Source organism: Gymnoscopelus braueri, assembly GCF_963280865.1.
Source record: "Gymnoscopelus braueri genome assembly, chromosome: 11".
NCBI lineage: Eukaryota > Metazoa > Chordata > Actinopteri > Myctophiformes > Myctophidae > Gymnoscopelus > Gymnoscopelus braueri.
This window is the reverse complement of record NC_137613.1, coordinates 48,564,635-48,578,498: the sequence shown is the minus strand read 5'-3', so window position 1 is coordinate 48,578,498 and position 13,864 is coordinate 48,564,635. Positions and strand designations below refer to the sequence as shown.

At 38.9% G+C, this 13,864-nt stretch overlaps 2 protein-coding genes across 16 annotated transcripts in view; both read left to right on the top strand.

The window, feature by feature from the left end:
* The window catches only part of LOC308095989 (uncharacterized protein), a 33,044-nt gene extending 30,836 nt beyond the window's left edge, over positions 1–2,208 (top strand). For all 15 annotated transcript variants that reach the window (XM_080443210.1, XM_080443218.1, XM_080443220.1 and 12 more), the window contains 2 exons: positions 82–165; positions 735–2,208. In XM_080443210.1, the coding sequence (XP_080299336.1) occupies positions 82–165; positions 735–789 (139 nt within the window). In that variant the 3' untranslated portion in view covers positions 790–2,208. The remainder of the gene's footprint in view (positions 1–81; positions 166–734) is intronic.
* Positions 2,209–4,088: 1,880 nt separating this feature from the next.
* Positions 4,089–13,864, top strand: part of LOC308095693 (synaptotagmin-11-like) — a gene marked incomplete at its 5' end in the record, with an annotated part of 24,288 nt that continues 14,512 nt past the window's right edge. Inside the window, 1 exon segment of the mRNA XM_080442736.1 lies at positions 4,089–4,122. Coding sequence (XP_080298862.1) covers positions 4,089–4,122 — 34 coding nt within the window.

Below are 13,864 nucleotides of genomic sequence, written 5' to 3'. Positions count from 1 at the left end.
GAGTACTGTATGTGTGTGTATATGTGACCATGAGGTACTAATCTATTCCTTTGTCCCTTTCTCTTCCTTGTGTTGTTGTAGTCTGAGTCACAATCAGCTCACTGATGCTCTGACGGACAGAATACTCCAGCTGCTCGCCATCAATACCTCCATCCAAACTGTGCGGTGAGTGAAGTGAACTTTGAATGTGTGCATTATTAATAGGCCTGTCACAATTATTATATAATCGCCTAATCACAATTATTTGAGATAATCGCCATTATTGTTGTATAATCATCATAATCGTCATAATTGTTTCCATGTTGAAAAATGTTAACATTTTCCAAAAATAGCAGAAATGGCAGATCTACAAGCTTAAAACTCTGTGCGTTGTACGCTTGTAGATCAGCTATGCCATTTTTTTAAGTATTAAACTGTAAAAATGTAATAGTATAGTAAATAGTAATTTCATTGTTTGGTTCTGTATTGAAAATGTATAGTTAATTTTCAGATCTGCCCAGTGCAATTTTTGATTACGAAGCCTAAAAGGCAAACATAAAACATATTCATATGTTCCAATGCTCAATGCCAAAATCGCAACTATTTGTATGACAATTAATGGTCAACTTAAATGTTGTAATTGTGACAGCCCTAATTATTAATAGAATAACGTATTTTAATCAATAATTACCATGATTTACTACACACATCATACCGGTTGAAGTCAAATGTTCCATCCTTTGATGTCTTTCCAGACTCTTCAACAACTGCTTCAAGGACAAAACCCTTCCTGGAAGACAAACACTTTGAAATGTGGTGAACCAATCAACAGCAGGCTTTGGTTCAAGTATAGTACAGAGTCGGTTGTGTTTAATAGGTCAAAATTGAAAGTTTTCTTCTGAAATAGTCAAACTTGTGTCGATTATGAGCCTACATTTTATTTATGGCCACTAAGAATTATTAGTTGTATCAACACACTTTGTATTTCTGGTGATTGTGGCTTTTGTTTTATTTTTGTCCTCATTGAAATGATACAATGTGAAGTCGTCCTCAAATATATTCCATATATTGTATATAAGTTGTATATTATACAGTTTTACTGTTCATTTAAATTGTCAATAGATGTATATAAAACCATTAGTTACAAATGTTGCTTAGTTCTGGCAACTCATCAGGAGAGGAGTCTCTCACTGTCATTTAAAGCAGAATTCTGTAATATTTGTTTATAACGGGACCTATTATCTGTGAATGACACTGTTGTACGAAGGTTGTACGAACATTTTTCTTTCTCTGTTGTTAGTGTCATGAGCACATTCAAACAGAACGTGAATATTACACACCGATAAAGCTATGTAAGTATTATTTAGTGACATGATTTTCATTCTAAAAAAGGTTGTTGCTTCTGAGCTTCTGCACCGTGAATAAAAACCCCAACCTGCATGAATGAGACATTTACTCTATGAATAGTTTTGATGTGAAATTCACCGGCAAGTATTTTGCATTTTCTGATCGTTTTTTTTTGGGTGGAGAAAAATATTTGACATGTACATTTATTGAACTGTGATTATTTTTGTGATTATTTAAACCACACAGTGACACGTGAACAGGGGCTTTAATCATACAGTAGTACAGTGTACAATAGGGCTGCACGATGCAATGTACATAGTCTTTCTGCCTTAGGGTTGCTGCTAACATAGAATCCAGACAATGAAAAGCCTGCTGCAGTGGCTCTCACACTTTTTAATTTCAAGGACCTCATAACTCTGAGAGTGTACAAATGGATCCAATTGGAGCTGTAAGGGTCCATTTGGTTCCATTTGTACACTCTCTGAGTTACAGACCTGCAAGGATTCATTTAGATTATACCATTCAGTGCAGTTCAAGCGGTCTTTTGTGATATGTATATTGTGCATGTTGATGATATTGCGATGACGATACATTTTTGATATATTGTGCAATAGTGGACAAACCGGCAGAAACATTGAGTGCTGCTGACTAGAACTACAGGGTTATAAATGTTATACAGTACAGTATAAATGCAATGGGAAGAATTGTACATTTCTGCTGTAGAGCAAAGATTTCCTCGACATTGAAGTTGCACTGTGACTCGTGGACAGTCAATAATGCAACGACAGCGACTTCATTCATTTTAATGTTCAACACATGGTGTCTTTGTTCATTCCGTTTTACTGCCTTTTTCATACATTTCAATAAAACTGGAGCTAAAGACTTTTGCATTTTTCATTGAATAATCCTTAAAATCAACGAGATATCCCTGTGAAATTGTTTCATCATGTATTCTATTAAGTAAACATAATATACATTTGTTTATACTTATACTCCACTACATCTCAAAGGCAAAGGTTTAGGAAGAGAGAAAGAAAAGTTTCTCATTTGTCTTTGGATACTCAGCTACTGAGTGCTGGGGTCCCATTAGAGCCCCTAGAGAAGTAGCCTAGTTCTAAGTTGTTCATGTCAATTGGACCCCTATGTATTTGGCTAAGGACATCTGAAAATATTGTGTGGCAAGGACCCCCATGCAAGGTTTGTGTTGTTTTTGTTTCAAATATAGCCTATTCCACATTTCTCACATTTTTCAACAAGCTCACAATGCATCACAATATGACGCATTGTGAGCTTGTAGATCGGCTATAGCCGATGGCGATGCAGCGTACTAATAGTCTATATAGGGTTAAAGTGGTTACATTGATTTTGATGTCATATTAACCCATTTTGCTGCAGGCGACCCCTGGAACCCCCTCAAGGACCTCTGGGGGTCCCCACATCGAGAACCACTGTCCTAAGAGGGACCCCCATCAAACACACACACACACGCACGCACATGCACACGCACACGCACACACACACACACACACACACACACACACACACACACACACACACACACACACACACACACACACACACACACACACACAGTCAGACAGACGCATTCCAGCATCGTCAGTGGACCTGCGCTCCTCTCCGGACTACAGGGGCAGTGTTGCCATGTCGGCTTATTATAAGCGACTTTGGGCTTCTTTGTATGTAAAGTTGCTTGTAAAAATTGGGCTTAGGCTTGTTTATGAATGTTTTAATTATTATTTAAAGGTAGGGTAAGTGATTTGCGTTGGTTAAAATAAGTGTTAAATAGCTCTATATTCTGATAGTACTCATTGCTATAGAGTGTTTGTTCAGTATTAGGAGTCTCTCCACCTCTTTATTAAACAGAAAATGCATTTTCGTTTCAGTTTCAGTTTCATTTCCAATTTTATCCAACCAGGACAGAGAACTCAATCAGGATACAGATTAAACAAGTGAAATTGGAAGTGATGACACTAAGAAATGAGCAGACAAAATTGGAACTGGAACACTATACAAATTAAGCTTAAAAATGGGTACTTTCTCCTGATTGGCTGAGATTTTGACACCTACCGAAAAATGTATTTTCTGTTTATTAAAGAGCTGGAGAGACAGGGAGACATCTGTTACTGAAAAAACACTCTATAGCAATGATTACTATCAGAATATAGTATTTTAACCTTTTAACAAAATACCTTTTGTTTTAACCAAAAAATATCACTTACCCTACCTTTAAACCAGTGGTTCCAAAATATTTTCATGAAAATGTTTTGTGCCCAGGGGAGCATTTGTGTTGTTAGAATGTTTCAAGTTTTTGAAAATAGCAGATCTACAAGCTCACAACATGTCGCATCGCGACGCGTTGTGAGCTTGCAGATTGGCTATTTTCAAATAGCCGATGCATATATAGGTTTTAAAGTGCTCATATCATGTGGCCTAAAGTTGCTTCTTCTGGTCTTGTTTTTAGAGTCTAGAAAAACAAGACCAGAAGAAGAAGGTCTAGAATCTAGACCACCTGGTTGCTTATTTCTCTCACAAAACCTGGCAACGCTGCTACAGAGGGCGCCACAGAGCGCTCGTTTCTCTGCTCTAGGATGTCAGTGCATGATGATGATGATGCTGCCGTCCATGAAGGACCATGAAGGACCACACCCAGCAGCATCCATGGACATAAAATAAACCCCGCTGTCTTCTGTCATTTATACATGTTTTAATTATTGACACCGCAGGCAAAAATAAGCATCAACATGGCTGAGATCACCAACTTGAAGCCGGCATATGGTGAGTAGAGGCTGTATTTATAACATTTAAGAAAAAAATATTTTTAAAATATTTTTAAAAAAATCAGTAGGCTATAGGCTGTATTTATAAAAATATTTAAAAAATATTTAAATTTCTTTTTTTTAAATGAGTAGCCTATAGGCTGTATTTATAATAAAAAAAAGACCCATGGCTATAATGATAATAGCCCACCATCATCACTCGATCGTGTATATTTTATGATGCTCATCCAACTGTGATGGCGTCTATTCTATTAATATGCTTCCAGATTTAGTGTATGGTTTAGATATGAGGTGTCTACATTAATGTATAGGTTATATTATGCTACAATGTGGCGCTCTCTAAAGGAGTAAAGGACAGTCATCCATGTGATGATACATCTCTAGCCTATATCGATATTAGAATTTAATACAAAGCGATCCATGTCTAATCACTTAAAAGTGACTAACGTTAGTGTTGGCGATCACCTTAAATGATTCCCTAAAAGGTTTTAAGATTAAGAAATTCGTGTAGAATAAAATAAAAGCCTAAAATAGGCTATATAACAGTAAAGAAGCAGGCTAATAAAATGCGCATCGCAGCTATAGGCTAAAAGTCAGTAAACGTTGGATGTTATCATCATCATTTTATATCTTATATAGCCTACATATTGTGTGGTCATGTTATGTTATGTTATGTTATGTTATGTTATGTTATGTTATGTTATGTTATGCTGTGTCAGCCTGCAGGGCCATAACAACGTAACGCTTCCATTCTGGAGGCGACACAACGCTTTCTGTTACGTAATGCCTTAACTCCGTAGCAAAGGACAGATCTACAAGCTGCAAGGACAGATCTAGAAGCTGTCAAGCTGTGTGTGTGTGTGTGTGTGTGTGTGTGTGTGTGTGTGTGTGTGTGTGTGTGTGTGTGTGTGTGTGTGTGTGTGTGTCTATGGTCGGCGAGCGACGCAGTTGCGTGATCGTGAGATTTGTGTGGTAGCCTGTAGCTACAGATCCCTTGTCTGAGGCTAATTTGGTTCTGGTCCAAACGACGAAGTGTGTGTGTGTGTGTGTGTGTGTGTGTGTGTGTGTGTGTGTGTGTGTGTGTGTGTGTGTGTGTGTGTGTGTGTGTTTGTGTGTGTGTGTCTCATCCCACCCACAGTCTATTGTTGTGGAGTTTTTGTCAGGGAGCCAGAACAGAACACAGAACCAACACTGACGCTGCAAACATGATCTGAATGAATGAATGAATGAATGAATGTCCTTTTTATTTTATGTATTAGGTCTATCATCATCATTTTTTTTTGTATTATTATTTTTTTTAGATCCACTGATACATCTATGGAAAGAAGCCAACAGGACTTAGTCAGGCGCTAGTAGTAACAGAATTAGAATGTTAGAATTGTCAGCCACCATACCTACAGAACAGTGATTCTGAGCCTTTTTGAATTTTAAGGATCCCTCAGTCTAAGAGCATTTTTGATTTGGTCTGATATGGTGTGTCATTTGGTCTAAATCTATCTATCTATCTATCTGTCAATCTGTCAATCTGTCAATCTGTCTGTCTATCTGTCTATCTGTCTATCTGTCTATCTATCGACACAGAGATTACAGTGGAACTCTGGTCAAAATAGACATTGTTGTACGTTCTCGTATTTACTTTTAGATGTAATACTGGTGAAGATTAATGAGCTAATCATTTAGCTGGGGACCCTCTGGAATCCCCTCAAGGACCAGTGGGGGTCCCTGGACACCGACTTGAGAACCTTTGATACAGGAGATCAGTCTACTTAGGGATCAATAGCTGGATTGATCTCCTGCAGAAAACATTTGGTTGAGCTAATGGTTTTGTTGGACTTAATGCACTGTAGAGTCCATCCAAACTCATGATGTTTTATTGTTGCGTGGAATAAAAAGCACTGCATTGCAACAACTACACTGCAGCTAAACCTGCAGGCATTAACTTCTCTATATGATTTATATTCCATTTCCTATCAGTGTCTAATAAGAAAGAAAAAAAAATCAAACATTAAATAAGTATTTCAAAGACATCAAGGTATCTATACGGCTACAGATACACCTAGCATACAGTATGTACTGTATGTTGAGGTTAAACACAAGGTCAGCTTGGCTTGTTGTAATCATAGGGGAACCTCTTTGTCAAAAGGTGCTTTATAGAACCATTAACAGTGCCTGAACCAAGCTGCAGAAGCGAATATCAAACCCTATATGATACTTTGTGTACATGAGTTTAACATAAGGTACAAACACATTGGTGTGTGTGTGTGTGTGTGTGTGTGTGTGTGTGTGTGTGTGTGTGTGTGTGTGTGTGTGTGTGTGTGTGTGTGTGTGTGTGTGTGTGTGTGTGTGTGTGTGTGTGTGTGCGTGCGTGCGTGCGTGCGTGCGTGCGTGTGTGTGTGTGCGCGCGTGTGCGCGTACGTGTGCGTGTTTTGTCAACTTAAAAAAAACACAACTATTGCTTGCTTAAACTACTTTTACAAAAAAGTAAACAAATCCATCTTGGTGGTGTGTGTGTGTGTGTGTGTGTGTGTGTGTGTGTGTGTGTGTGTGTGTGTGTGTGTGTGTGTGTCTGTGTGTGTGTGTGTGTGTGTGTTTGGGGGGGGGGGGGGGGGTCCTTGCCAATTTCTATCACAAATTGTGTTTGTTTATTTATTTAACAGGGGCCATGCACAATAGAACTGTTGGGACAAAGAGAGCTATGTAGCCAATTTGCATATCGTCAGTGTCCAGCCGGGACCAGCTAACTCCATTTTCAGTTTTTTATTTTTTTTTCATAAATCAACGCTATTGAAAATAATAACATATGAAAAGTATTAAAAAGCGCCTCTGACGAAAATTCCTAACTCCATTGGACCCTCAAACTGTCCGTCAAAAACAAACAACTCCCCCCTCCTCTCAGGCTCTCAGAGAAGCTCTGCTCTGTATGAGGCAGACAGGGAGAAGATTTTTCAATGCTTTTTGGAGAACATAAACTGGGAAGAGAAGAGAATGTATGTGCAAGGTTTGATAGATGTCACCCCAGTAAAGAGGAGAAGGGTGTCTTCACAAAGGTCATCTGCTCGTGTTTTCTTTTTAAATGTTAATGGACAGAGAATGAGTGTGTGCAGGAGTTTGTTTCAAACATCTCCAAGAGCTCAAGGAGATCATGCCAAAAGACTTTCACAGCTTTTATGACAATCTAAAGCACTAAGAAACACCCACCACACACACACGCAACACACAACACACAACAGTGTGATAATAAAATGTTGATAGGTAAATTCAACTGTGGTTGTTATTGTTAGTGCAGTAGGCTACAGATTTGATAGGCTACAGATTAAATTTTTCATGAATGTATTTTGTATTTATATGCCATTTATTTATTGTTGGTGTGCCATGATTGCTTTTGTTAAATACATGATTGAGTATTGAGGCAGAATTGTTTGTTGCACTCAACTGTAGAAGAACAACAGTGGTAACAGTTAGATCCATGGTTGTTTACAATGCATGTTAAAATAAAAGTTGTTTAAGTACAGAATTCAGCTTGATCTATACTTAGTATATGAGGATGGCGCTCACCATAAATAGCTGATCTCCAAGCTCACAATGCGTTGTGATGTGTTGTGAGCTTTGAGATCCATTGCCAGCTGTTCTTATCAATGATGGACAAAACCTCCTAACTCCACTTGCGCTGGATTTGTGTTTGGACAAAACTCCTAACTCCACTTGAGCTGGATTTGGGTAAAGTGGTGATAATATAATGACACATGCAAGTATCTGATAATATATAAAGTCACAATACCAAGTTTGATGAGGCAGTATTGCTTTGTTTTAAAAATATAAGGTTTTCTTCATTTTCAGAAACAATTATAATTACCATTTTGGATTTAGCTGGTTCCGGCCGAACAGCAGAGATATGCAAATCCATGGGCAGAGTTCAGCCCAGTTACAAGATTAAAATGCTATACAGAAAATCAAACGCAATACAATTAACCATGTTTGAAAACAGCACGTACCCTATAGAACATGTATTACTGTTACACAGTAGTCTCACCCATGTTAGAGAACTGTTGGTTCCATACAAGGGTTTAGATCAGTGGTTCTCAAAGTGGGGTCCAGTTTCCAAATGGACCCTTACATTTAGCGTACAAATGTAACCAAATGGACTCGTGGTTCCATTTATACGCTCTCAAAGTTATGGGTGTCCTTGAAATCAAAAGGTTTGAGAACCTGTGATTTAGATCAATGATCACATGGTCGGTCTTGAACCATTGATTTAAGCGTTCTTTTAAACATAAGCTTGTGTGCTCTCTGATATGAGTGGGAATTGAGTTCCATGAGTTTTCTGCTCTAACTGCAGCAAACAAACCAAAAGCAGTTTTCCTAAATTTAGCCCTGCAGTTACCTCTGACCATGCTATGACTTTGACTGCTGTACCACCTAAAATGCTCTACTGTATGTCTTGAATGGAATTAGAGACAGAACAGACACAGGCAGGTGACTGGTGTGTGCAGCTAGGTTCACTAAACAAAATGGTGCTAAATAGCACTAAAAGTGGTCATTTGTCTCAGAATCATATAGTGGAACCTATAGCACCTATCATAAAGGTGCTACTTTATATACAGTAGCACCTTTGTCAAAATGGTGATTTATTGAACCATTAGCATTTAGCAATGCCTGAAATAAGCTGAAGAATCATTGAGAATAAGCACTGGTTCCCCTAAATGGGGTCCAGAGACTGCCAGGGGTCTTTCAGGGTGTTCCAGGGGTTCCATTTGTACACTCTCAGAGTTAAATGAACACAGTAGTTATTTTCACAGTCTAGATTGGAGTCCCAGATAAATAAAGAATCATGTAAATAGACGACTAACATCATAGATGACTGATGGTACAGGCTGGTCACATAAAGTCTGAGATCCACATTGGAGCAGACACATGATTCCATTTTTGTGTGTATATGCTTGGCTTTGTTCTGGCTGCCGTGGCAGGTGTGTGAGTTGGGTGGGGTGGGGGAGTCCCTGAGGTGTCACAGGTAAATCCAGTGTCCCAACAGAACAGCATGAGACAGCTGTTCCTTTGTCACACATGCACAGAGGTGGTAGTTTACTCCGAATGACTAGTATCTGATTTGAACACTTTTTGTTATAATTCATAGCATTTGAACATTCCCCATGGTGACTGTGATTATTTTGTATAGGAAGAGGGGATGTCTGATGTTCTTCCAAATAGGCCAGTAAGCCATTGGGTCTGCTGGTGTTATTATTATTCTACAGCACAATGTTGGAGAACAACCAGACAGATTTCTAGGTCCCAGGAGGAGGAATTCTCTCAATAACGCCACAACCACTGCACATCCACTGTAGGCTATAGCATTGCTGTCGGGCTGAAACCTTGTGTCTCCATATTTAAACTTTTTAGGCCCCGTTTCGTTACTATAGTGTTGTGCAAAAGTTGACAAAAATCATATGAGCTTGTATATCACATCTCGATGCTTTGTGAGCTTGTAGGTTGGCTATGTTTTTGAAAAATGTTGAAAGTGAACGTGGTTTTATAAATATTGAATAATAACTACATTGGATCCATTGGAACACAGGTTCTTTGTTCCATCTCCTGAAAAGTAACGTTTTCTGCCCGACAGTGACGATATAGGCTACAGTATGTACAGTGAGACATGATTCATATTATTGTAGCCTTTCAGCAGAGTTGTTTGCGCTCTTATTAAAGTCCAAGTAATCAGGTATTTCAGGTGTGTTCGCCAAACATTTCATAATACAAGAAAGGCAAAAGTAATGCTTGCACACCAACGCATCAATAAATGGAATGTCCACACAGGTTTTTCAGATGCAAGACGTGTCAAATGGAAGCCGCTGTGTAGTTAGGTGTGTGTGCATTGTCCTCAATCAGTGTGTGTGTGTGTGTGTGTATAGGGCACGGGCTGCCCCGTGACAGTGATCTATAGTGTAGGGGAAAAAGTGCTACCAAAAATGTGCTGTCATATTCCACATTAGACATTCCAATTATTGATGTGTTGGTGTGTGTGTGTGTATTCCTTTTGCAGACTGTAAAAATAACATTTATTAAGAACCAGACCTAATCATCATGACATCACCTCAACAATATATTTTTGCAGCACCTGCAGCATCGCATTGGAGCAGTATTATTCATTAACATTATTTCTGGAAGTATAGGATACTTAGTAAGTAAAACACTAGTAAAACATTTGAGTACTTTTTCCACCACTGGGTATATCCCAGTTTTATTCCAACTCGATTCGGCAATCATGTGGGGGAACAAAAACAAAGCAGCACCAACCAGAAAGCACTTTCTAGAATTCTAGAGTGGGCGTGGCCTAGATCACACGGCACGGGTCAGTTTGGAATGAAACAGTGACGCGAGGTTAGTTGAGAATAATTTGATGAATAAGGAATTATGACATCATAGTTTTAACCACTTACAACGTTTGTGAGCGCTGACCAACACCAAGAGGCAGAGAGCGAGGATGTGTTCAAACAATAACGTTGTTTTAATTAAGAGATTTGTTTTTTACAAAGGCAGGGAGGGGGAATAAATGCACCAATATAAATCTTCGAACCAAACAAAACAGGGCATTTCCAACTTCCAATAACACACAACGTATTTAAGTAGTAAGCCCCAGAGGTTGCCTAAAGGAGAAGAAGCAGTCCATTAAAACCTGTTCAGTTCAATCCATAGTATCCACTAATAGTGAGTGTGTAGCTTACCCTCGCTGAGGAGAGTGACAGCTCCTGACTGTGAGCAGGTCAGCTTCAGTTTGTATAGACCTAGGGTGATCAGAAAACACATAGATATATATAAACATAGATACCTCATTGGATGCGGAGGTTCATTGGAGCGATGCGTCATCGAGGCCTCCATGTTTTGTCATGATGCTATGCCGTCTAATGCAGTGGTTTTCAACCAGTGGTCCGGGGACCACCAGTGGTCCTTGGAGGTGGTACCAGGGGGTCCCAGCTAATTAGTTAACATAGCGTCACAATCATTTTTTTTTCATCTGCTATTTTTGAAAAATCCTGGAAAATGTGTGCATGTCTTTGAATATATGTTTTTAAAGCGAACAATGGTAACTCAACTTACTTTTGGGGGGTCCCTGGCACAAAACATTTTCAGATGGGGGTCCGCGGCCAAATGTATATCAATTTAGGGGTCCTTGGCATGAAAAAGGTTGAAAACCACTGGTCTAATGCATACTTGCCCCATGTATGTCTATTGAAGCACGAGGTCTCTCCACTGTTAAACGCGATATCAACATAACAGATCTTTGTGTTCTGTTTATTTGAAGTTATGTTTCCTTTCTTGAGTATTCATGCCTAAGTTTGTTTTTGCCTTAGTTTGTTTGTGTTTATTGATTGTTACTGTTCTTTTATCCCATTTACTTAAATCATAATTTTCATCATTTCATCCTTTGATCTGCATGGGAGTTTTGAATGAACAGCTATGTGACCTGACACTCTGGTCCTCATGCTTTAATGGGCATACTGATGTAGGAGATATGTGTGTGTAACTAGCCATTCAACTTCACACCCAACCTGATAACTTTTACAGTGTCGGTCCTGCATCGCCCAATCAAGGTTTATTTTCAGATATAGACCAGCAATGTACAACACTTACAGAATATCCTAGGCACTTTCAGAACCCTACACCTTTTTTTTATATGACGCTCATCCCAAATACAAAAAAAAAGGTATACAGGGTTACGAAAGGGGCTAAGAATATCCCAATTCATTGCATTGAATTTTGAACACAAAAAAAAACATTTATGTGACATGAAATGTTGATCTAAAAATGGAATCATGTGTATCTTGGTAACCCCATGGGAACATGTGTCCCCAATGTGGATCTCAGACTGTGACATCATTCATCTATGATGTTAGTCATCTATGACAGGGGTTCACAACTGTTTAGCTTGAGACCCCAAAAGAGACATTTGGTTCGTGTCTACCTGGAAACCCAAACTTATAATACATTACTAATTAACCACTTAAGCCCTATTTCAAATATAGTGAAAATAACCGATCTACAAGCTCACAACGTGTCGCAATGCGACGGTCCTGACCCACTGTTTGGGAAACACTGATCTATGACATCAAAGTTGCATATTTTTTAGTATAAGTAAGTATAAAAACGTGAAAAAAGTGAGGTACTTCTACTACACACACTGCCTACTGGTTGTGTGCTCACAAAATGTGGCGCTGATTGGTGCAGCGATTTACGAGATTAGCTACAACACACACACACACACACACACACACACACACACACACACACACACACACACACACACACACACACACACACACACACACACACACACACACACACACACACACACAATGCGTGCAAGCTTCCGCCTCTATAGCAACTGCTTCCATGGCAACGTACACAAAGGCAGAGAGCAGTGGTGTGTTATTTCTGTTGAGCCACAGAATGCCAATGAACCGAACGGTGTCATGTCCGTTCTACATCATCCTGTCCAAGTTTACTTTACAACACTGATGTCACACTGTACATTATCTCACTTATTTCATGGCTATCGCCTGAGTTACATAGCCCAGTGGTTCCCCCCCACAATGTTTTGGGGGCATCCCCAGATGATTAGCTTAATGTGCAACATTGCTTTCTCACTCAACAGTAAACAAACCAACATATAGTTATACTATCTGCACATTTCTAAAGTTACAATTTAATGACTTTTAAGACCTTTTTAATAATAACTTGGCCAAACTGTCAAATATTACGTAAGAAAGAGGCGCAGTGAGCTTGTAGATCAGCTATTTTTCACAATATTTATCTGTGGAACCGAGTCAAACTAAAATGTAATGCTTACAATTCCAAGTGCTTGTCAGGGTGGGGGTCCCCAGTTCAAATGTGACTATTTTGGGGGGTGGGCGGGTCGCGACCTGAAAGGTTTTGGAACCCTTGACATTGACAACACCCTTATCACTTGTTCTCATTTATGAACCTGATGAAGACGCTTAAGGTCAAAACGTTGTTCGTTCTATTAGCAAATGCACATGTGGGAGCGTTCAAGATGGTGTGTGGATAATCGTTGTGTATGTTTGAACTTGACTCTTTTATCCAGCACCTGTGGAAATTCACTCTAATGTGCGTGCATTATCCTTCAAGTGCTCTTATTTGTAAACAAAACTAATGACTTACGGTGAAATATTGATATAGTAATAATAATAGCGTAAACAGAAGTGTTAGAAGCAGTCTGTTGTTCAGTAATAAATGACCAATTTGTAAATAGAGGCTGTGTCCAAAACTGTTACCTTTCAGGATTCCAATTCAAAAGTGGCAAAAGTAGCAGATCTACAAGCGACGATATCTACACAATACCATGAGGTTAGACATAAGGTGCGAGGAAAAGCATTCAACCAAGCCGTTTAATAATCATATTTAATGTCCATCTTACGCATGGTTCCCAAACTTTTTGCTCAAGACCAAAAGAGAAATCTGATGTTTGCCCCCGACCCAAACTATAGTGAAAATAGCAGATCTACAAGCTCACAATGCGTTGCAAGCTTGCAGATCTGCTATTTTCACTACTTCTTAAACATTTGTTTTCTAATGTTCCTTTGATTATTTTAATTTTATTCCTGAAATTCTTTTTGGAAAATGTTTGAATGTTGTGAATTTTGTGGAAATCTTTAGAAACTCTTAAATAATAATAATTAATGAGAACATTTAGGACCCAAAAAAAACAAAGGGATATTCACTCGCGACCT